General features: G+C 33.6%; 3 protein-coding genes across 4 annotated transcripts; 1 reads left to right on the top strand and 2 right to left on the bottom strand.

The window, feature by feature from the left end:
- Positions 1–436: 436 nt before the first annotated feature.
- On the bottom strand, positions 437–17,804 carry LOC124446228 (cilia- and flagella-associated protein 44-like). The gene is given in 39 exon segments (XM_046997056.1): positions 437–807; positions 1,237–1,371; positions 1,840–2,007; positions 2,135–2,192; positions 2,308–2,504; positions 2,609–2,785; positions 3,170–3,472; positions 3,591–3,705; positions 3,792–3,920; positions 4,052–4,236; positions 5,029–5,146; positions 5,453–5,562; positions 5,638–5,712; positions 6,536–6,724; positions 7,013–7,385; positions 7,457–7,530; positions 7,941–7,997; positions 8,135–8,230; positions 8,324–8,390; positions 8,469–8,539; positions 8,695–8,971; positions 9,331–9,470; positions 9,771–10,007; positions 10,070–10,228; positions 10,388–10,501; positions 10,580–10,780; positions 10,967–11,061; positions 11,141–11,240; positions 11,334–11,356; positions 11,359–11,380; positions 12,990–13,064; positions 13,627–13,713; positions 13,788–13,978; positions 14,079–14,167; positions 14,450–14,769; positions 14,840–15,002; positions 15,335–15,449; positions 15,636–17,117; positions 17,566–17,804. Coding segments are annotated over 38 exon segments (6,669 nt in total). The 5' UTR covers positions 17,005–17,117; positions 17,566–17,804; the 3' UTR covers positions 437–612.
- Positions 17,805–19,355: 1,551 nt separating this feature from the next.
- On the top strand, positions 19,356–22,542 carry LOC124446423 (homeobox protein PKNOX1-like). 2 transcript variants are annotated; one of them, XM_046997273.1, is made up of 5 exons: positions 19,356–20,022; positions 20,279–20,663; positions 20,951–21,087; positions 21,169–21,245; positions 21,318–22,542. In XM_046997273.1, the coding sequence occupies exons 1-5, from the start codon at positions 19,573–19,575 to the stop codon at positions 21,757–21,759; spliced, it is 1,491 nt and encodes a 496-aa protein (XP_046853229.1). In that variant the 5' UTR covers positions 19,356–19,572; the 3' UTR covers positions 21,760–22,542. The 2 variants fall into 2 exon arrangements, with proteins under 2 accessions (XP_046853229.1, XP_046853228.1); XM_046997272.1 differs by having other exon boundaries at positions 21,157–21,245.
- Positions 22,535–23,952, bottom strand: LOC124446424 (probable GH family 25 lysozyme 2). Its single transcript, XM_046997274.1, has 3 exons — positions 23,852–23,952; positions 23,264–23,568; positions 22,535–23,165 (listed from the first exon to the last, which is right to left on the bottom strand). Exons 2-3 carry the CDS (start codon positions 23,564–23,566, stop codon positions 22,797–22,799), a joined length of 672 nt encoding a protein of 223 aa, XP_046853230.1. The 5' UTR covers positions 23,567–23,568; positions 23,852–23,952; the 3' UTR covers positions 22,535–22,796.
- Between the last annotated feature and the right edge of the window lie 662 nt (positions 23,953–24,614).

Here is a 24,614-nt window from a genome sequence, read left to right as displayed (position 1 = left end):
TTAAACAAGATTATCAAATAAATTAAGTAAACATTGGCGGAGAAAGAAAATTCGTTAAAACCGTTAATTTTCATTCATGTCTCTATGCAGCGTTAGTAAAAATAAACTATGGCTTTTCAAGTTTAAATTCAAAGTATCTTTAGAACAACACTATTGGTTATGAACTTCTAAAGAATAAAAATTTACCAATGAATTTGCCTCTAAGATGTTTAGAAATGTAAATCTATGATAGAACGAGATGCATAATTTATTTTGATCTACCCTAGGTATGGTATAGTGTGTCATGTTTGTGTCCAGTGATTACTGAACAGTGCTGAGGGCTGGAACGAGTAGGTCAAAGTCTGAGTCACAGTGGTATCATTGTGGATAAGATCATGCCGGAATGTATAAGACAAGTCTTTCGAATATGGAAGTATAAACATTAAATAGACGTTCATTTCAAAATTCATAAGGTTGCCAATTTACTTTAAAAGTGAAGTTAAAACGACATATTTATATCGTGTTTTGTTCATACAAATTTAAACGAAATACAGCGAAAATAATAAATGAAACGTTGAAAAGACAACAATACCTTACTTAAGCGAAATAAAATTCTTTTGTTGTACAGAATGCCTAAATGTTTGGTATCGCTGTTTGAACTGACGGTAATGGTGGCTGAGAAGGTGGTAAAATGTGACCACCTTTGCGAGACAAAACCATAATTTCATATTTCAAAGCATCAATTTCGTGAGCTTGAACTTGAACAACATGTACCAAATTACGACGCTGTGTAACATCAGTTTTTCTATTACCTCCGTACTCAGCTCCCTAAAAGGAACAACAAAATATCAAAGATCATCGAGTGATTATAAACAAAAACACGTCAACGCTATGAAAAACATGTTTTATTTTTCCTCTGCTAACACTAAGGTCTCAAAACGTACAAAGATATAAATTATAAAGGATAGGGTTACTGATAAAATTGCGCAACTCTCTTTCTTTTTTATTACTATGAAAGCAAACCAATCAATCTTTATCACTTCATTACTAAACTAACCAATATCTATCACTTCATTACTAAACTAACCAATATCTATCACTTCATTACTAAACTAACCAATATCTATCACTTCATTACTAAACTAACCAATATGTAAAACAACATAACCAATTCAACTAATATCAATAAAAACTTCACAAACCAGTCAAAATCACTAAAGAACCAAACCAAGCAGGAGGTATGTATGCTAAACATACCAAAGATTTTAGTTTGCTGTCAAGTTTTCCTTCTAACGTTTCTCTTTCTTTATACAGCATGTTTGAAGTATTAATTCTGTAGGTGTTATCACGTGTTTTCCTCGTTAATTCTTGTTTGTGTTCTTCAATAGTTCTCTGATCAAGACAACAAATTTACGTCAAATTCATTCAATTGGTATGTTTTAACTAAACAGTCATTGTAGGTAGAAAGAACGAAACATTTTTCGATGAAAACTTTTGTGTTTATATTGTATTATTTATATATAAAGTAAATGGTTTGAACTCGGGAGTATCGTTACATGTTTGTAGAAGTAGATTGTCCAGGTTAGTAGAGTCCTGAGAAGGACTGGTGTTGTTGATGATGACTGACGTTTCTAAAACCTTAACGGTAGTCATCCTCATCATCCACTAAGGTTGTCGAAACGTCAGTCAACATCATCAACAACAGTCCTTCCCAGGACTCTACTAACCTGGACAATCTACATCCACAAACAAATATTTATATATAGTTATAAACACAATAAATAACATTTTTTGAAATATTTTCATCATCTTAATAAATTAGAAAATTGTGAATAGAGTTGAAATAAAGATCTTATGTACCTCCCATTTGAGCAATTCATTGGCGTTCTTTAACTCTTGCTTTCGTAATCTTTCTTTTAATTCTTCAGCAGTTCTGTTTACAGTCACATTTTCAAGACGTTCCAAATCCACTAGACGACCAAACTTTAACAATTGCATATTCTTCACTTTTTCTTCAAGTTGACCAATCTGAATAGAGATAAAATGACATTTTAAAACCTGTAACTTTGATGGAAGTAGCATTAATTTAAGTTATAGAGATACGGTTTAATGCATTAGTAATATGTTTGTCAAAGAATATTTCTGTATTTAATACCTCGATTTCTTGTGCTTTTTTATCTCTTTTCAACTGGACATGCATTTGACGATTTTCTCTTGAAAAATAAATGAAAAATAAACACCCCAAGATATAAATTTTTCAAGATTAGCTTTTTATCTAATCTAAACACGTACGTAAACTAGAGGATGGCAAACATATTTCTGTAGTACCTGAAAAGTCTTTTTTGTTCCGCTTTCTCCAGCTCCAGTTCTTTTATTCTCTTTTGTAAACGTCGTTGATCAGAGGTGACAAAGACAAGAGACGATGAAAGATCTTGCGGTAAAGATTTATTAATGATGTATTGTATTTGATGAAATTTTATCGTTACCACAACGTCTAATTCATTCAATTTCTGTTGCTTTTCACGCTATGTTGTGAAAGATGATGTAAAAAAATGAATTAAAAACATACAACACTGATACAATTTATAACATGCGCGAGGAAAGTTAAACACTGATAACAAAAATAAACCTGAAAAGCTTCCAACTCTGAGGTGGCTGTTGTAAGAGCAGACGCAACAACTTTGCATTTTCTAGATAATGCTTCATGTTCTTTCTTCAAGGCTTCAAATAACTTCTTTTCCTCGCTCAAACGTTCCTCAACGTCCAAACGTGTTTCTCGGAGCTGACAAACGCTGTCAAACAATGCCTGAACAAAATAAAAATAGATCTAAAGAAATATACGTATAAACTACTAGAAAAAACAGGTTGTTTTCAAAATGAAAAACCAAAAAATGACCCAGAAAGTTATTTTGAACATGAAAATTCATATCGTTCTACAACAAAATCAAATCACAACATATTCAGACAAGGATCCATAAATTCCCTTAACCCTAATTATTAAAGGACCAACAAACGCTCTTCACTATAACAAATTATTTCCAAGGATTCACAAATTGCCTTCAATATTATTATTTATTTGCCTTGTAGTTTTTAAAATTTCAAAGTTTTAAGACATTATGTTTCATAAAAAACGTGGAGAAAGATTATCATCTTTACTTAAAAAATGAATAATATTAACATAAACATGTACCTGATCACATCCTGGTGGACAGGTGCTATCATCCAATACTTCTTCATCAGAATTACTTTCTTCACTTGATGAAAACTCTTCGTCACTATCTTCTTCATCACTGTCGTCATTAGAACCATCACGTGTCTCGTTTGGTTTCTTCGCTCTTTTTATTTTCTTCTTAAACACATGAGTCAAAAAACTTTCAAACTTATTACTCTCCCCCAACTTGGAAGAAAATGTTGAATACAGCGATTTTTCCCGTAGTTGAATTTTTTCTATCTCATCTTTCTTCGCTTCCAGTTTCATTTGGCAATCATCAACCTGTTCATAAGAAACATGATAAGGTGAAACATAACTAAAGACTTCACCAGTGAAAAATGAAAATCATGCCCATTGTCTTTCTAACATCGTTTTCAGCATCATTTTCTCACAATTTTACCTTGTCTTCTATTTCTTCCTTTTCATCTGTTTTTGTGATCACTCGAGTTGCCAAAGTATATTCTCGTTTTTCAAACTCCTTTAGTAACACGAGTTCTTCAAATAAAGTTACATGTCTAAAAGTGAACAAAAAAGATAATTAAATAAAGAAAAATGATGCCATCTAAATGCTAAACGTTGACGTAAAAAGTTCTCTACATACCTAAGCTCGGCATTCTTTAAAGCTACGTCATATTGACTTTTTTCGTGACGTAATGTTTTTATTTCACCATCAAAATTTGTCAAAAGACATTGTATTTTTTTGAGAAGATAATCTTGTTCATATTGCATTCTAAACCGATAACAAATCGCAAAATGAAAAAGTGGTGTACATTAAGATTTTCAGTATGTTGAAAATATGAGAAGATTCAATTTTAAAGGGAACGGAGAAAAGAAAGAGAAAAAGCCAATATTTACATTTACCGAATTTGTTCCTGCTGCTTCAATTCTAATTCAAGCGGTGAAAGAGATTCTTCAGTTAATTCTGATATAGTGGTTGGAGCATCAGTCTTTGTACTTAAATTGGAACGTGGCCGACCACCAGACAATACAGATACATTAGAGAATGTACGATCACGATTGTCAGCAGTCGACTGCCGGGGTTTCAGCTAAGTAAGGAGCATTAAAAATAATCAAATAGAAAGATGAAAGTATACCAACAACGGTTGAAAATCAATGTCTACAGAGCATTCCGACAAGACAAAATCTGAGGGGGTTGTTAATAATAAAGTTATTTAAATACGATATGTTTCGACAGCGAATGAAAAAGTCCACCAATAGGTCATATTAGAGTAATTTAGCAAAGACGACGTTTCGTTTAAGACGTCGTCAAATTTTCGCGAGGGATCTGGGTCTAGGACACCAACACGTTGTAATTTAGCAAATCTTTTGCAAGACTTTGCCAAAGAGTAACATGAAACAAGTTTCATCCATTTCGGCATTTTTAAAAGTAATTTTTTGATATTAAAAAATATACTGCAGTATATTTATTTCAATAAAAACGTAACTAAAAGCAAAATAATCGACAGTCGGCTTTGTGACTAAACTTGCTTTTACTTTGAGGAAACCACCGAAATTAGACCTGCGTTGTTCATTTCTTTGTTTTTTACGGTCAAACGGAAACAAAACATTCGCAGTTTTTACTTAAATAAATGTATGTCAGCCTAAATGTTTGAGATGCAAATATTAAAAATATAACCTTATATCTGTCCAAAAGTTGAATTTGTTTCAGCCGTCGTCGATACAACTTTAAATTGTATGTTTTCACGTCGTACTCGTCAACACGACTGCCTTCGTAGATTGAACCGGAAGTAAAATGCACATGCCCACGTCATTTTCACAATGTCTTAGACGAAACGTCGTGTTTGCTAAATCATTTTATTATAAAGAGGGACAATTACCTCAGAAACACCAAAACCTCCAAATTTTCCACCTGAACTCTCGTCAGCTTTGATATCAACTTTATTATTTAACTTCATCTTAAACGCGAGCAACGTTTCTCTGGTGTACTCCATTTTTCTAAACAACAAAATAGGACATAACCATAAAACATGTAGAAAAAAACATGTAAGAAAATGCAATCCAATCAATGAAAATAATAACTAAATGTGTGATGCTGAAAACAAACATTGTAAACGACTCAAATCTACATTCAATACATGTCAATGTAGCTTTATCTTTCATTATAGAGAACCAAAGAAGATAAGTGAATAACAAAAGATGATAGTTAAAGTCTATTCATTAATATATTTCAAAATATGGTCGTGCAGAACAGCAAATGGACAGCAGATATAACGCAAATATAAAAGAAATAATTATTCAAACCTTTCTGGAATTTCTTCAGGTTTCATCTTGGGTACATCAGGACATGGTCTGTGAAGTGATCCATCAAGCTTGGATTGAACGTACTTCAATTGGTTGATATAATCTTGAACCTATTAAACATTTTCTCAAAATAATTCATGTATTTCGTAGTGAAAATTTGGATTCATTATTCAAAATATAAATACCTCGTTAATAATTTTAATCTTCCTATCTCGAAGAGCAATAAGTCTGCGGTTAAAGTTTGTCTTGTAGTAATGAATCTATTGGAATTAATGAAAACATTAAAGAATAAAAACAATTTTACCTGAAAATATGACTTGGAAGGTGAAATGAAATATTTATACATTCAGCAATAATAAGATCAGTTGTTACAGTATTGTATTTATGACGTCTTAAATTCAAAGTTGAGTCTCGTTCAATTCACAAGCACAAACGCAAGGGCTGTTGTCTTCAGTTAACCAACAAATGAAAGCACAAGCTAGCTATACAACGACATTGAAGCACATGAATATGACCATATACAAACACAAGTTGGTATAATGAAGACAAACAAACACAAGATGGTAATTTGAGTACAGGCAAGCACAACATGGTGATAAAACAACGACATGCAAACACAATATGGTGTTAAAAGAACGACATGCAAACACAATATGGTGTTAAAAGAACGACATGCAAACAAAACAAGGTGAAAAAACAACGACATGCAAACAAAACAAGGTGAAAAAACAACGACATGCAAACAAAACATGGTGAAAAAACAACGCAAACACAACATGGTGAAAAACAACGAAACAAAACAAGGTGAAAAAACAACGACATGCAAACAAAACATGGTGAAAAAACAACGACATGCAAACAAAACATGGTGAAAAAACAACGAAATACAAACAAAACATGGTGAAAAAACAACGAAATACAAACAAAACAAGGTGAAAAAACAACGAAATACAAACTCAACATGGTGAAAAAAACAACGACGTGCAAACAAAACATGGTGAAAAAACAACGAAATACAAACTCAACATGGTGATAAAATAACGAAATAAAAACACAACATGGTGATATAAACACATTACAAACCTGGTCCAAAAGATGAAGCAATTCCCAGAGCTTAATCTCGGCATTAACACGTTGGTCTTCAGGCACTACATAATCATCTGCAGTTTTCAGTTTATAATCGCCAATATTATCTTTAGCTTCATTGATTGCATTGACATCTTTAGGATCTTGATAATTCTCATCGGGTTTATTTTTGTACAGTGTATCCCACTGAAAGACAAAATTTTGAAACGTTTTATAAACTCATAACGAAATTGAAATGTTAAGTTTGTTGTTGATTCATTTGAACACGAGATGTAATATTGCAAATTATGTTACAATGACAAAAAGAAAAGTAAACCATAGTGTGTTGCTTATTGTTCTTCATTTCATATATGTCTTGATTATAATATTACCATATGAAACAACACAATACAAGGTAGCAGTTAGGAAACTACGAAATGAAAACAAAGAGCTTTTTAAGTAAAAAGTTTCAGGTTGTGATTCAGCTAACTTCACCTCAGCTTGTCTTAACTTTCGCTTCATTCGTCTAAGTTCAGCTTTCTCTAACGCCTTCGCAACTTTTCCTCCCACCTGAGCTGCAGTTCCCGCAGTTTGAGGGGTAACAGTTGCAACAACTTCAGCATGTTGCAGACTTTTGCTTCTTGCATCTGTTTGAGTTGAACGCCGTTTAGCAAATGGCGTTGTTCCTTTATTAACACTGATTTTCTTTACATTCGCTGCAGGCAATCCTTCTTGAGTTGCTTCCTCAAGCGTTCGTTTTAAGTATTCATAAATTTCAGGTAATTTTGCTGAACGAAAACTCGAGACTTTGTATGGAGTCTGACAAGCATACAATATAATACGCTCGCATTCCATCATGCTTTTGAACCTTGAACACCAAGAAAATTGAGTTGAAAGAGATATAAATAGCAAAAAATGTGTGGTTAATTTTGTACTAACCTATCTTTAAGTTTCCGCAGTCCAATGTTATGTTTTTCGACCTCCCATGATAACTCTTTCCTGACAACTTCAATCTGCAAGGAAAAAAATATGTCTCACTCATTTTTGATCTAGTCAAAAGCTACAATCATGAAGGTGGTGGGGTGGTGGACGACACTCTTTGATCGTGGGCACAAAGGGATGTATTTTAACGTATTCATAAACATCAACTTTTAGGTTGGAGACTTTATTTTCTCCAATATTTTTCAACCCACTTCCTTCATATTTTTTTTACCAAAAACCAACCATACATAAAAAGTTTGCATGGTCATTATAAATTGTGGCAACTGGAATCTTTGTTGTAAAATGTTGAATCTTGTTGAATGTTGAGCAGAGAATCTTCGACGTATGAAAAAAATACCAATGGTGAACTAGCAACATCAACAACACTGCATATGATAAGACAGCCAATTAAGAGTGCATATTAACAAAATAGATGGCAAACCTTCTCAGCCGCTGCAATTTCTTCTTGTTTACGTATTTCTGGATCAATTTCAAGTTCCTATAAAAGCGCATAAAAATATGTTGTTGTTGTCACCTGTTGATGAAATTCTAAATACAGTTCATGCATCCAGATCATTGAAACACGAGCAAAACAAAGTTTTGAACATTGGAAATTTTTCAAAAAAAAAAAATTACCATTGGTTTAATACGAAGATAATCTGGAAGACTTTTATTTTTTAGAAGTAACGACTTAAATGATCGTCTTAATATTGCAATGCCACGGCGAACATTCTATGAATAATACAAACGATAAATTCAAAATATAAATTGCATGACTACATAACAGCTCTTTTGATTGATAAAATATACTAAACATAAAAATACCTGTTTTTTCTCTTCAGCTATTTTAATCTTTCTGTCATGCTCTGCTTTTTGCTTTTCAAGTTCAATACTGCAATGAAAACACAAGATTAAGTTTACGCTTTAAATCAATTCAATTATCGTGTTAATCAATCAAAACTTTCTGCACCTATAATGATTAGGATCACTAATGTCATCAATGGTCTTTGGAACCTCAATTCCATCTTCACTCAGAACAGTCTAAAAAGCAAAAGTTGTTTTGATTAAAATACATTCAAACAAAGAAAAGACAGCTATGATAATAAATCTAAAATACTACTTATTTGAAAGCTGCAAAATAAAGTTCTTTTTATTTAAAAAATCTTTCCTTGTGCTCTATCAATCATCAATCATACCTGCATTTTAGGCACTGCGATTGGTTGCATAGGTTTTGATTCTTTCAATGTTGCGTCACTCATAAAGTTATAAACAAAAAAATTTCCATCCTCGCCAACTGTGAAGACATATTTATCATCAAAACTTGTTCGTATAGCGTTTATAGCACCATGTTGACTGTTATGTACATGAAGTATCCAATATGTGTTGAGTGAATCCAGAACATTTTTACCATGAGCAGGATGGATCCTGACAGCTCCATTGTCCATACCAAACAACACAAACGCTCCAGAATGACTACATGAAATAAAACAATAAATTAAAATGAACAATAACACTTGTGTACTGTATAGTTTTTATTAGTTATAATTTCTGTCATGTTTACACAAGTCATCACAAGTGAAGCAAATGTGATGGTGAAATAATTTATGACATAATGCTGTAGGACTCGTGAAATTCAGTAGTCATAAAAAACAAACTTGAAAATCATGAAAAGAAAAAAACAAGATGCATGTGACTTTCGAAATCATAACTAGGCAAAATAGACAGTTATGAATTATCTTGCAAGGTGAGTACAAACACTAACTATGTATATGAGGACGAAGAAAGTCTCAACACAGAAATAAAAGTCTAAATAAGAAGAGTTTGAGCATTACCTGTATGTAAATGATCGTATAGAACTATCACATTCCAGTAATTTAATAGCATTGATTGGTTCTGTAGCTTCCAATGTCTCTTCAGTCTTAGTATTGGGAGGAAATTCACACTCGTAGATGTAGTTAGCATCCCAACCATCCTTGAAGTGAAAATGAAAAACTAAGTAATGATTGTGACCTATAAAATATGTCTTTTTGTTGGAGATAATTCATTGTCAGCCAGTTATTGGAAAAAAGAAGCCTTATGTGGTTTGGAAAATTATCTTAAGATAATTTTCATATCCCTTTTCACAGACATCTTGGGGAATCAAATTGCAAACAATGCTTTGTATTAAAAGCAAAAAAATTTTCAATGAAATGAAGGCTTATTTGCAAATCAAACTTCGATTTGTCAAGTGTTCATTCATGTAGCAAAGCACTTCTATGCAGTTATACATTACCATAAGCATCCAAAATCTGTCAGTGTTTACAGAAGGGAAACCATGCAAAGTGCAAGGAGGTCCATGTTCCTCCTGTTCTTCATCGGCTACCATTTCTTCTTCTTCTTCTTTTTCATCATCCTCACTTTCCTCTTCATCTTCTTCAATACCACGAGCCCGACGCCTCTTTCGTTCCTCTTCTTTTTGTTTCTCTTTTTCTGCTTTTATATCAGCTTTACGTTTATCGTCTTCTGCTTTCTAAAAAAGAACATTGCGTCACAACAGTCTGTTCAAACATTCTTCGAAAAAAATATTTGTACCAGAAGTTTTTCTTTGATCCTTGAAAACATATAATGTCGTTTCACCAAACTTTGACAAGGAATTCGAAATGTCTTTGACGTGTCAATATTATCTACTCGTGGAGCTTCTACATCAAAAACTGTACCATCTTTACAAAATACCAACAACCCCCCAGAATCCTAAAAAATAAAAAGCTACAGAATTCTCACAATCCAATCTTAACGGCAAATAAAAGTTTTATCCTAATAGGATCAGAAAAAGGTGTATGTTTTTGTATGCTATCAATGTTGTTGGCAATGGTTCACAATTGTCATATTATATGACATTCAATAACAAACCTTGATATTATCCATCCACGACATAGAAACAACGGGGGAAGCAGTTTCAATAAAAGCAACAGGTTGACAACTGTTATCGCCAATCATAAAGAAAAACACAGTACTATCTTCACTCTAAAAAAGTGCATTGTTTAGCATAGTAAAAAATTTAAAAGCTTAACAGTTAAGTGGGAAAGACACACAAGAACATACTCCAGTTGTTATCAACTTTCCATGTTTGTCGACGACAATGCAGGTGACATTCTTTGTGTGAGGTTTAAACACTTGAAGAAGTTGAAAGTTGAGATTGGAGTTTTCATTTTGCGATGACGAGCTTTCATCTTTTGTTACAGATAAATAACGTACGACACCATCAGAAAAACCACAAAGTAACGATGAACATTTTGCATCGACCTAATATTATACAGAATGAAATAATGTGTAGAATGAAGACTTATAGCCACGTCAAGTTTCTTCTTATATCAAATAAACTGCAAAGGATAACCATACATACATTAAATATTTACTATGAATTATACATAATGTAATTTTTAGCTCAAAAATATTCATTGGTATGGCTTATCAAATCTTAAAACTTACTTCTTTAGGAAGCCATATAAGAGTTGTTGCAGGACGGGAATATTTTGAACAACACAGATTTGTTTTTGCAACGTAATCGTAGAGACGAACAGTGCCTTATATGAGAAATGAAATCATTAAATATTACATTAATATCCCAAATCATGTTCTGAGTGTGTAGATTTTTTTACTTACAATCTGAACCACATGTGGCAACCATGTGATTGATGGGTGATGCATCAACGCCTGTGACACTACCAGAATGATAAGAGAAAAGTTTTTCAGGCGCATGACTCTAAAAACATCGATGGAAAAATTTTTATGTACAAAGAAGTAGTGACCACAATGTATTTTAAACTAGAATATATCAAAGAAAATAAGCGAGTACCGTGTGCGTAAAAGATAGATCAATTTCCAAATTGCCCCAGATGCATCCTTTAAAACAAATGAGAAACATACGGGATATAACGCAAGTGACCATGAATTTTGGAGGGAAATAAGTCTACATCGACTAAAATATTTTAATGTATCAAATAATTGAATGTATATTTAATAAATTATTTGAATAAATCCAGCATTTTTATTTGTATTTTTCATCATCAATTTCTACTTGCAATAAGGCAGTTGATACAAGAGAAAGTGCAAGATCCCCATCAATGATTCAAACATGTGTGATGCAAGATCCCCATCAATGATCATGAGTGATGCAAGATCCCCATCAATGATCCACACATGAGTGATGCAAGATCCCCATCAATGATCCTCACATGAGTGATGCAAGATCCCCATCAATGATCCACACATGTGTGATGCAAGATCCCCATCAATGATCCACACATGTGTGATGCAAGATCTCCACACATGTGTGATGCAAGATCCCCATCAATGATCCACACATGTGTGATGCAAGATCCCCATCAATGATCCACACATGAGTGATGCAAGATCCCCATCAATGATCCACATGTGTGATGCAAGATCCCCATCAATGATCCACACATGGTGATGCAAGATCCCCATCAATGATCCACACATGTGTGATGCAAGATCCCCATCAATGATCCACACATGTGTGATGCAAGATCCCCATCAATGATCCACACATGTGTGATGCAAGATCCCCATCAATGATCCACACATGTGTGATGCAAGATCCCCATCAATGATCCACATGTGTGATGCAAGATCCCCATCAATGATCCACACATGTGTGATGAAAGATCCCCATCAATGATCCTCACATGTGTGATGCAAGATCCCCATCAATGATCCACACATGTGTGATGCAAGATCCCCATCAATGATCCACACATGTGTGATGCAAGATCCCCATCAATGATCCACACATGTGTGATGCAAGATCCCCATCAATGATCCACACATGTGTGATGCAAGATCCCCATCAATGATCCACACATGTGTGATGCAAGATCCCCATCAATGATCCACACATGTGTGATGCAAGATCCCCATCAATGATCCACACATGTGTGATGCAAGATCCCCATCAATGATCCACACATGTGTGATGCAAGATCCCCATCAATGATCCACACATGTGTGATGCAAGATCCCCATCAATGATCCACACATGTGTGATGCAAGATCCCCATCAATGATCCACATGTGTGCAAGATCCCCATCAATGATCACACATGTGTGATGCAAGATCCCCATCAATGATCCACACATGTGTGATGCAAGATCCCCATCAATGATCCACACATGTGTGATGCAAGATCCCCATCAATGATCCACACATGTGTGATGCAAGATCCCCATCAATGATCCACACATGTGTGATGCAAGATCCCCATCAATGATCCACACATGTGTGATGCAAGATCCCCATCATTGATCCACACATGTGTGACGAAAGATCCCCACATGTATGATGCAAGATCCCACATGTATAATGCAAGATCCTCATCACTGACCCCACATGTATGATGCAAGATCCCCACGTGTATGATGCAAGATCCCCACATGTATGATGCAACATCACAGAGAGATTAAACTAAGTACAATTCAATGATTTTCGTACCTGTCCATACCATACTGTTGGTGTATTTGGATTAACCGACTTCACCATCGATTTTAAATTTACATCTGGTCCTACCTAAAATATGGTTACGTTGTTTCGTTATAAATGAAATTTCATCAGGTACGCAAAACGCGCACGTCGCTAACCCGAGGAAACGACTGTAATTTCCAACAAAGCGTTGCATTTAGATATTTTTCAAGAAAATGTAGACCAGCTAAAATTTATAGTCGCAGTTTACAGTTGCAGATACGCAGAGGTTAAATTAGTGCTTACTTTGACATGTTATCTCTAATACAAACACATGTCAAACGGTACAAGATTATTATGAATTTTGTGAACAATGTACATGAGTCATTTTCTAAACGAGTTATCCCTTTATGAACCAATCTTCATATACAAGTCAAAGTTTGTTTATATTTTACACAAAATTGTAAAACCGACTGTCGATTATCAAGACAATCCAGAAAATACATCAAGATAAAACAAGATACAAGCGCACTTAAAAGACGTCAAAAAAATGTATTTGAATTATTTTTAAGTAACGCAAAAACAGTTTTACAAATTTTACAAATGAGAGAGAGTTGCCGCTTTTTAAGTGAATTTCCCTAATCACGGAATAAAACATCGTAAAACTTACTTTGAGTTCATACATTGGATCCATTTCAAACATAAGGTTTTTTTCGTCTGTTATATCGGCACTATCAACAGCTTCAAAATCCCACACCTGAATAAAATAGCATGATGAAACTACTTACTTATAAAACCATTTCTTAACAGAACAATTATTTGTATATGTACCTTTACGAATCCATCTGTTCCAATCGTCATTAATTCTCCTTCATCCATAAAAAATTGTTCAATCATTCCATTATGACAAAATTTATTCCCTTTCTTACATATTTCAACTTTAATCAATCCACCATCCCACAATAACATGTTTCCCCATTCTGAACCAGAAAGTACTTTACCATCTGGTAGCGCAACAAATCCTAAAACAATACAATGATGATGATTAAATCATTGTAATTTAAGGAAGCAATAAACTTATGCTAAGATCATTAATTGTAAGTTTCTTCAGTAAGAAATTACCTTCAATATCAGTAAGTTCAGTTGTACCAAACCTTCCCAATTCACCTTGCAATTTAAGTCCAGTAAATGTATTTGCCATAGTCCAAAATCTATAAAATCACTATATTCAGTTCACATGTCAAATAGGCAAGAACAATAACTAGTATTGCTAAGGATTGTAAGTTAAAAAAGGCAATAGTTTGGCGAATTGACTGGTTGAGTATTTTTGTTTAATGATGTGAGTTGAGCTCAATTTCAAAAAAAATGTTTCATATCAGACAATGGATAAAATGATCTCACCAAACATTAGTAAAAGTGAGCTTGAGGGTTGTCTCATTTAAGAACTAGGTAAAAGGAAATCATGAATGATAAAGAACACTAAAGATCCTAACCTGATATGTCCATTCCCACTTGTACACAAATGTCCTTCATTTTCGGGAGAGAACGCAACTTTATAGACATCTTGTGAGAATGCCTTTGATCTTAGGATGACTTTCTCATTTTTCCAATCCCACACAGTTAACATAAAATCTGGTGAACATCCAAGCGAGGCCAATTTTGTTCCGTTTGAAGAAAAATTGAGATGAGCGTAAGACTGTAAGGTTCCTTCTTTCAAAACACGATATAACTTTAAAGAAGGATATTCATATATATTTATATTTGGCATCTCTCCCTTTTCAGCAACAGCAAAATATTTACGACTGGGATGCACCTAAAAAGACACATAAGCAGTGACGAACAAAGAAGTAAAAACTAACAAAAGACTTCATGTTAACACTCACTGTAATTGCACCAATACCACCAAAATTAGTGCCACCAATATAATTTTGTTCCATTGAGTAGAGATTTAGTATCTGGACTAAGTTCCCCACTGAAAATACCACAGTGTTTTGGTCCAAAATGTGTAGATTCTCTCTCTTTGTACATTCAAAACCAAATGAATGACTGATGATAAGGAATCAAAACATGGTTATAATGAAAAGTTACAGTGCAATTGTAGTAGAACTTGAGGAAAGATATGTTATCAATCACTTTTGAGAATAAAGATTTATGACCTCAGGATAAAAGCATATTCATGCATGTCAACTCATGTGGTAAAAGAAAAGCTCTATAAGGCTGGCATCCAGTAACATAATGTTTGTCTTGCTTTGAAAATTCTTAAATATGTGTTTATTAATTGTAAAAAAAATTTCAACAGATGATGTTCTGATATTTACATACATATAGTAAGAACAAAATGCATAAGTTGATGTTTAATGTATATAGTGAAAGGATACTGTAATGTAAGAAGATCTTGTGGAATATCATCCGTCTTCAAAGGATTAAATAGTGATAATGATCTTTCATAATAGAAATCATCTGTTAAATAATTCAAGCTTTGTTCTTCATTATCTAAATAAAATATATTTTTCAAAAATTTTGTGGAATAGTCAACTTTAGTAGGAAACACAGTGCACTAAATGGAAAAATTAATTTTTGAAATAACTTTATGTAAGTCATCCTCCCTTTATTGCTATATTTACTTTGATTGTCAAACTTATCCCTTCCATAAAAAGGTATAAAAAATATGCACAATACCATCACAAATATTTTCCACGGGCTTGGATCCATCTTCAATAACTTTGTTTGGTTCATCAACAATTTCTTTAACATTTTCTTGTGTTATTGTCTTGTTCTCATCATCCACTGTATCAAGTTGAGGTAGATTTGTGTCTTTCATATCACCAACTTCTGCAGGTTGAGATGGATTTGTGTCTTTCATATCACCAACTTCTGCAGGTTGAGATGGATTTGTGTCTTTCATATCACCAACTTCTGCAGGTTGAGATGGATTTGTGTCTTTCATATCACCAGCTTCAGCAGGTTGAGATGGATTTGTGTCTTTCATATCACCAACTTCTGCAGGTTGAGATGGATTCGTGTCTTTCATATCACCAACTTTAGCAGGTTGAGATGGATTTGTGTCTTTCATATCACCAACTTCTGCAGGTTGAGATGGATTTGTGTCTTTCATATCACCAACTTCTGCAGGTTGAGATGGATTTGTGTCTTTCATATCACCAGCTTCAGCAAGTTGAGATGGATTTGTGTCTTTCATATCATCAACTCCATCAATTTGAGATGGATTCGTGTCTTTCATATCACCAGCTTCAGCAAGTTGAGATGGATTTGTGTCTTTCATATCATCAACTCCATCAATTTGAGATGGATTCGTGTCTTTCATATCACCAGCTTCAGAAAGTTGAGATGGATTTGTGTCTTTCATATCATCAACTTCAACAGGTTGAGATGGATTTGTGTCTTTCATATCACCAACTTCTGCAGGTTGAGATGGATTTGTGTCTTTCATATCACCAACTTCTGCAGGTTGAGATGGATTTGTGTCTTTCATATCATCAACTCCATCAATTTGAGATGGATTCGTGTCTTTCATATCATCAACTCCATCAATTTGAGATGGATTCGTGTCTTTCATATCATCAACTCCATCAATTTGAGATTGATTTGTGTCTTTCATATCACCAACTTCTGCAGGTTGAGATGGATTCGTGTCTTTCATATCGTCAACTCCATCAATTTGAGATGGATTTGTGTCTTTCATATCACCAACTTCTGCAGGTTGAGGTGGATTCGTGCCTTTCATATCACCAACTTCTGCAGGTTGAGATGGATTTGTGTCTTTCATATCACCAGCTTCTGCAGGTTGAGATGGATTCATGTCTTTCATATCACCAACTTCTGCAGGTTGAGATGGATTCGTGTCTTTCATATCACCAACTTCTGCAGGTTGAGATGGATTTGTGTCTTTCATATCATGAACTTCAGCAGGTTGAGATGGATTTGTGTCTTTCATATCATCAACTCCATCAATTTGAGATGGATTTGTGTCTTTAGCATCTCCCAATCCTTGAGATGTGGATGGACTTGCCTCATTTGCATCATCCATTTCAAGTTGGGATGGAATGATGGCGCTTAGATCAAATTCCCCGGAAGAATTTTCCTCAACTGGATAATTGATGGTAGAGCCTTCTTGTTCATTTTTTTGCTCTATAACTTCACCTGGAAAAAAAAGACTTTCTAAATAGCTGGTAACTTATCTTGAATTAAGTTTTAAAAAATCTGGTATTCAAAAAATCTAGTGCCCTTTAACTCGACTATACATCAATATAATTTAATTTTTCAAGAACAGTAAGTTTTTTTATGTTATGCATGCTACCACAACAAATAACATGTTCTTCTTTTAAAATTTAGTGTCTGTCAATGTTATTAACATTTTCTCACTGAACATTTAATTCTTTAGTCAACTAGCTTCGAAGCTATAAAAATTTAAAGGCAAATAATTTGCTAAATGCTATGTTTCTAACATCATACAGTTTTATTCTTATTTAAATTTTCTTTTAATTCAGCACTTGATTTGACGATCTATTTTTATTCGCCCTTATCACGATTGAACTGCATCGTGTTTATCCAGACATACTTTTGAATGTCTGTCTATCATTAGACATACTTTTCAATTCATCCAATTTTATGTCGACATCAAAATTTTTGGACTTTGATTGTTCTTTGAAATCGACCAAAGTCTCATTTGGTTCAACATCAGAATTTCTTTCTTTTAGTTTAAATCTACGAAGTGCTTCTGTTTTTAGTTTATGAGTAACACTTATTAGAGATTGCTTGGTTTCACTATTACAAGCCTCTTGATCTCGCTCATCTTCCAAGGAATTCTTCGTATTACTTTTGTCCGACATGTTTGTAGCAGAGTGCAAATTTGTTATAACGGTTACTATAGTAACGCGACTTCGTATTTTTGAAAGGAGACGATTTTATGAAAAATTGCATTATTTTTGTTTTCCGATATTTGTTTTGTAGTTTCTGTTGACAATTTAAGCAAAAAATTATTTTCCGCTTATAATTTATATATTTTTGGGTATTTTGAACCAATAATAAATCGCATAAGACAAATCATGACAAGAAAGAATAGGATTTGAAACGTCCATCAGTTTTTCAATAAAGAGTCACTAACGTTCAAAATTTTAAATGTTGTTGAAGAAAATCGAACAGAGAATTTTTCAACTCCAAATAGACAAATATTATGAGTCCAAAGAGGAAATATTTCTTTTATAAATGTCCCTTTTTGGTGAAATACTTTTATGTAATTCGAAATGAAATTGATGCCACTACTCTAGCGATCAACTTACCATATATGATTTTAAGTTTGCTGTTTAAGGAAAATAAGACCAGGTGACACAAATCATTTCGACTCTAAAAACTTTATCACAGATCTATTTAAAATAGTAAATATGCCAACGTAGAACTAGAAAACAGTCCAACGATTATCTAAGCGAAAAACATTTATACTTATGATGACGTAAGGCTATTCTGACGTCACTAATGAAGTAAACATCCAATAAGATTGCTCCAACTCCGCCAACAAGATTCATTCTTCAAGCAGTTTTTTTGACCAAAAGTTCTTCACAAATTATATTAAGTTTCTGTTTTGCCTTTTCTGGACCCAGATATGAATATTCCGAACATGAAGGCTTTGTCATACAAAGAATTTTCTTCCATGGTATATGAAAATACTCCTTCACTATGGTTCTCAACAAAGACCCATAAAGTAAGGTTTTTCTCTCTTTTTTTCAAAACACAAGAATTGTTTACAAACTTTACACTCAAGAAAAATTAACCCTGTCTTTCCCACAGTTGTCATATAGCAACCACAACGAAATGATCTATATAGCTAAAACTCAATTGACAAAATAAACTCGGTAAAGTAAAGAATTATAAGTATATAAAGTAATTATATATCAATAATAATATACGATTTACGACGCTTAGTGCATAGTAATTTTTATAGCTGTTTAAATTTTTTTTAAATGATAAATGCTGCAATTAATTTGCCAATAAAACGTTATTCAAAAGTTTTATTTGAGTAAAGGAGACAACAACTTTTTCAACATAACAAAAATACACAATCACTTTATCTATTGCCATTAGACAGCTCTAATTCTGTCTGGGTTTTGTGTAATGACATTACGCTACACATACGTCAAAAATTTGTTAAAAAGTTTTTAAAATGCACTTTCTTCGTTCATGGTACATCGTTACTTTCAAAGGACTTATCAGGAGAGTTGTCATTTTCAAAAGAAATGAAAGTAAAAATACAATGTAAATTGTAAAATGCAAATAAAATAAAGCTATTGCCTATTGGTTTTGACATAAATATGCATAAAAATACATAAGCAACGCCGGATATGGGCAGGGCTAACTCAAGATTGGCAGTGTTTGAGGACAAAGGGCATCAGTATTTGACGAAGAGTGACAGAGGTAAGCTGCCAGTCAATGTCTAATTCTGTTCTTTATTTATAAAGAAATAATTGGTTTCTTGAATATAAAATAAGCTTTTATCTTATGCTTGTTTTTCCGTATTACATTTGGATTGTGTATGCGATGAAAAGAAATTTAGCGGAGTAAATGTTGCGCATTTTGTTTAACTTGCGTATAATAATAGAACATGCCCTGTTTCATAGACAACTTAGTCAAAGTTTCAAAATTATTAAATTGTTCCAAGGTTACAATTTCATTTGTAATGAATTTGGAAAGAATTGGAAATGAACATGCAAGAAATATCGTTCAAGGGAAAACCCCTTCAGAATTGTCGAACTCACAACTTATTGTTAATGAGGATAAACCGCCAGAAAGCTTCGAAGATTCTCGACAACAACAACAACAACTTGGCAGTCAAGTTGATGCTGGAGATGCATGTGAATCAGACAAACTAGCAATATATCGTCATCCTCTTTTTCCGTTGCTTGCAATGTTGCTTGATAAATGTGAATGGGCTACTTGCAGCCATGAAGGTCCAAACAGTCAAATATTTCAGAATGAAATTAGATCATTCTTGCTACATCTTGGACAAGACGGGAAATCTTTACTGTCAGGCATTGATGATGTAGATAGCTTGGTAAGTTTTCAAAGTTTGTGCTGGGGTTTTTTAAATGCTCAAAAACACACTATGAATAATGTTTAGAGAATAAAGTGAGATAGAATCGAAATGTAAATTGTGACATTTTTATGGAGATTCAATGAGAATATTCGTTGATATATTGTATTATAAACAAACGTAAACAGTAGCATGCTCATAGCTAAAACCGCATGGTCCTAGAAATGACTTCTGGCGAATTGTTTAATGAAATGTCAAGTTCATTATTTGTTTTTAGATGGTTAAAGCAATTCTAGTGTTAAAAATTCATCTTCTGGAGATTGAGAAAGTAAATGAACTTTGTAAAGACTTCTGTCAACGTTATATTGCATGTCTAAAAGGAAAACTACAAACAGAAAATATGTTGGGTATATTTTCCTCAGGATGTGAAGATGTACTGACTGCAATATCAAATGACTCCCAACTGAATCAACTTCAAGGTAGTTTGGCTATTCTTGGTCAATCTTCGCCAAGTGTTTCATGTGTTAAAACATCATCATCAACACAAAATTCCACAGATGTTTCTAACTTGACTACAATGACCATGTCAACTGACAGTAATCCAAGTGATTCAACTAATGTCTTTGGGTCATTGGATATACCTTATAAATCCCCTATCTCTGGTAAGTCTTTTTTACTGCATTTTTTCTTGACAGATGTACATGATGGTAATAGTAACCATCAAATAAAACAATGAGATGGTATATTGGCAGCAGTAGCGATGCAAGCCTGCAGATTTACTCCCATTCTTTAAATTCTGAAGGATTGCCATTGTTGACTTCTTTAGAAATCTTTAGTTCTCATTGTCAATGAACATAAAAATATTTGCATTGTGTGGAGTAAAAAGTTGGGCTGGCTACACCACTGTTTGGCTGTTGAATTTTTGTTAATTTTTTGTATTCTACCACAGGGACAACAAATTCTTGTCTTCGTACTGTACCACTGGCTTCCACATCACCATCACTTCCCAATAAAAAGTCTAAACGAAGCATATTACCCAAACATGCCACAAACACAATGAAAGCTTGGTTGTTTCAGCACATAGCTGTAAGTTACATATTCATAGAAATCAATTGAACTTCTGTACCATTTATTATAAATTTATGTAGTTCATATGTTTTTCTAAAGCATCCATATCCCTCGGAAGAAGAGAAAAGGATTTTAGCTCATCAGACAGATCTATCTTTGTTACAAGTTAACAACTGGTATTTGCATCTACCTCTTTGTTAACTTAAATTAAAATTCATGCATGACAGAAAGATCAAATTTTACTTTAGGTTTATCAATGCTCGGCGAAGAATCCTTCAACCAATGCTTGATTCTAGCAACTCAGACAACTCATGTAGAACAAAAAAAACCAAGCCAAATCAAGCACGTTTAGCACAAAGATTTTGGCCTGAGTCGTTGGTTCAGACCATACAAAATGGTGTTACAAATCCAATTTTGTTGCAGCCAGTGCAACAAGCTGTGCACCTTATATCGACCAATGAATTGAAAGATGATGGTCTGCCAATAACTGTTGTCTCAAATAGCAATCAATTGGTTTCTACAGGAGTATCTCTTCAATATGTTCAATCAGACAAACTGTTAACAATGTTGTCCTGTCCAACGCAAGCGTTGCAACAGACCGATTTAGCAACAAATGTTGTAGGAGGGAGTGGAAAATCCAACATCACTGTAACTGGTCAAAATATTTCAGCGTCTGTGGTAGACGTGTAAAAACATAACCAAAATAACTATTTATCAAGTTGTAAAATGCAAAATAGTTTTACATGTTGTTATGTTCGTGAGCTAATTGCTCTCAACGAAAATAGCAGGGCCGGTTGCTCAAAACCTGGATAGCCTTGTTCATTAAATAGTAATTTTTCAAACTTGTAAAAAAATTGGTTATATTTCCATTATGATTATGAAACTTTGTGGTTCTAGAACTATTGTATTTCAATGAATGTTCAGTTCAAATTGTACATTTTCATTTTTAACCAATTCTTGAAGAGTTCAAAACATTGCTATCCAGTCTTCGTGTAACTGTCCCCGAGAACATACCTAAATGCAACGCTAATAGCAGAGATGAGATCTAGGGAAAAGATCGTGTAGAATTAACATGAACAAATCGCTTGTTTGGTGAACGTAAAGGAAAAAGGCAATCTACAAGAATGGACTACAATAAGCTCAAAACGGATCGGATGAACTTCAAAGAAAAATCAACAATCTTATTACAACTTGTTTTTGCTAATTACATTTTTGAAATTGAAATTACCTTTTAAAAAAAATTTGCATCATAGTTTTTAACTTGTTTTTTGCTGTGATTTTGGGCCTTTAGTATCCTCGGCGAAAGCCGGATACACCAACGATTGCAAAGATTACGGCATTAAAAAAATTTCATTCTCAAAAGTCGAGCGCTTTTGACTAAAGATAAGCGTGTCGGTAAAAAACTTCTCTTAAATTGCAAATGTTACAAAAAATAAATTAAAATGGGTCAATATTGCCCGGACAATTTCTCAATAATGCCTTTTATAATTTTTTTTGGTTTTATCACACATCATTCATTAATTATCGAATTACTTTTCTCGAAATGAAAAATACAAATAAGTCAAATCAAATGAAATAAAACTATATCTATAAGTACCAATAAGCACTTTGACCGTCCGTCTAACAAGTAACAAAATTTATATACTGTTACCTAATGTTGTTAAATCCGAGGTTAAATTAATATATGCCATGTAAAAAAATATGAAATTCTGTAAGTCTTATAACATCTAATTCAGCACAGACAATTCTCTGTAATTCAAATCGACATTAGCTCCGCAACGAGACTCATCTGGAGCAAATTGTTTCATAACTGGATATACCCAGCCACCAAATGAACGGAAGTCATCAAAGTTTTCTTCATAATTATAATGAGCATACCAAAGTGGCAACCTCGAGCCAAAAGTGTAATCAAGTCCCATCAGGGTTTCCCAACTGTGATAACTTGTATAAATACCAATGCGATTCGATCCAAACCTTGCCTTTATTAATTCTTCAAAAAATTCACGATTTTTGGCCTTGCTGGCAAACCAATTGTAAATCTCAACATCAATCCATATTATATCAACACTCAGATTCAAGCTTAACATATCATCAACCTAAAACGCACAAATAATTAAACATTACGTTGCATATTCAAATATCAGAATGAACAATACACTTAAAAATAAATGCCATTACTCTTCTACAGTTCTACCTGTTTTTGGGCATTACCACATTTTGGGCATGGAAACATATAGACTTCGACTGAAGATATGTTTGCTAAACGAGCGTTGCGTATACTGGCAGGAGCATTTTCATCAGGAATACCACTTGAACGAAAAGCTCTTACAATAGTAAAATCGTAACCGCTCTCCTTTAAACAAGCGAGGGACGCCACACTTATAGGATCAGAGAAATCAATTCCTAAAGAGGCATCTGTCTTAATGATATATGCGACAATCACCAACATCAAAGTAAAATTAACAGACCAATGAAAGTTCACCAAAGATTTAAACATATCTAGTGAAATAAAAGAAAATATATGATGATACATATATGATGATTAAACAGTCCAAATCTGATTACTGTTATCCGGTGACAATCTGCAAAATTTTCCAAACTGTGTTTTTCTATTACAGACACTAAGAACCATCATCAAAATGAAAATTCAAAATTTAACAATTTGTCAGTCATTTAGATTGTAAATTTGTGAGTTACGACGTCATCATCATTGCAAGTGGCTCTTTAAGATTTTATTCACATTTTTTCAAAAATATTCATGCCGGAAACTCAAATAATTTACCTGCTCAAAATCTACAGAATTCACAAACATACAGACAGTGATGGCAGCACAAATATATTTCACGATGTGATGTTGTATGTTCATACGCAGAAGTTTTGCAAAAGGTCAAATACTTTCTAGGCATGACGTCACTTATGTGTATGACGTCATTAACGTGTATGACGTCATTAACGTGTATGACGTCACCTGTTAACCCCGTGTGTGTGTATGTGCCATATCTAGATCTCTAGGCCCACCAGTTGTCTTGCTTCAAAAATCCTGAAAAGCTGACGTATAGTGACGCAGCAACAGCGTGGATTCCCGCTCTTTACTAGAAAGTGCAATCATGGTTTCCATCATACTTTAAATATTTGTTTATTGTTAGGAAAAACATTCGAGACAATGGGAATAACTTGGCCTTCTTTCACCTATAGAATTGATGGAAAGAAAATAATATTATGACACAACAAAATACATCAAGCAATGTGATCTGAATCATGAAACTTTTTCACCCAGGATGAGTTTCGCGAGAGACTGTTTGACAAACATATTTCAATCATCGTGCAGTAAAAAACACTATACATGGAAGTACAGCAGATGAGCTGTACAATTTATTTGTCTTCATCTCCATGGAAGTATCCTGAGAGCAAGTAGTCTAAAGTCAAGACTATAAGAGTAACATATTATTATTTTCCAGTCTTAGTGGAATTCCACTAAAATGAAAGAATGCATTTTGTGGCTTGTGAAAATTGCGCTGTATGAAATATGGAAAGGGAAAGAACCA

Source organism: Xenia sp. Carnegie-2017, unplaced genomic scaffold (assembly GCF_021976095.1).
Source record: "Xenia sp. Carnegie-2017 unplaced genomic scaffold, XeniaSp_v1 HiC_scaffold_22, whole genome shotgun sequence".
Taxonomy (NCBI): Eukaryota; Metazoa; Cnidaria; class Anthozoa; order Malacalcyonacea; family Xeniidae; genus Xenia; species Xenia sp. Carnegie-2017.
Note: the sequence above shows the minus strand (reverse complement) of the source record. Positions and strands in the feature narration are given on the sequence as shown.

What these genes read in the sequence shown, in the direction of transcription:
- LOC124446423 (XM_046997272.1), top strand. Translation starts at nt 19,573, where the DNA reads ATGCCCTGTTTCATAGACAACTTAGTCAAAGTTTCAAAATTATTAAAT. An exon ending in GGTTGTTTCAGCACATAGCT is followed by an intron (nt 21,088 to 21,156) that starts GTAAGTTACATA and finishes TGTAGTTCATAT; the next exon opens with GTTTTTCTAAAGCATCCATA. An exon ending in TTGTTACAAGTTAACAACTG is followed by an intron (nt 21,246 to 21,317) that starts GTATTTGCATCT and finishes ATTTTACTTTAG; the next exon opens with GTTTATCAATGCTCGGCGAA.
- LOC124446424 (XM_046997274.1), bottom strand. Translation starts at nt 23,566, where the DNA reads ATGTTTAAATCTTTGGTGAACTTTCATTGGTCTGTTAATTTTACTTTG. An exon ending in GTGGTAATGCCCAAAAACAG is followed by an intron (nt 23,166 to 23,263) that starts GTAGAACTGTAG and finishes TGTGCGTTTTAG; the next exon opens with GTTGATGATATGTTAAGCTT.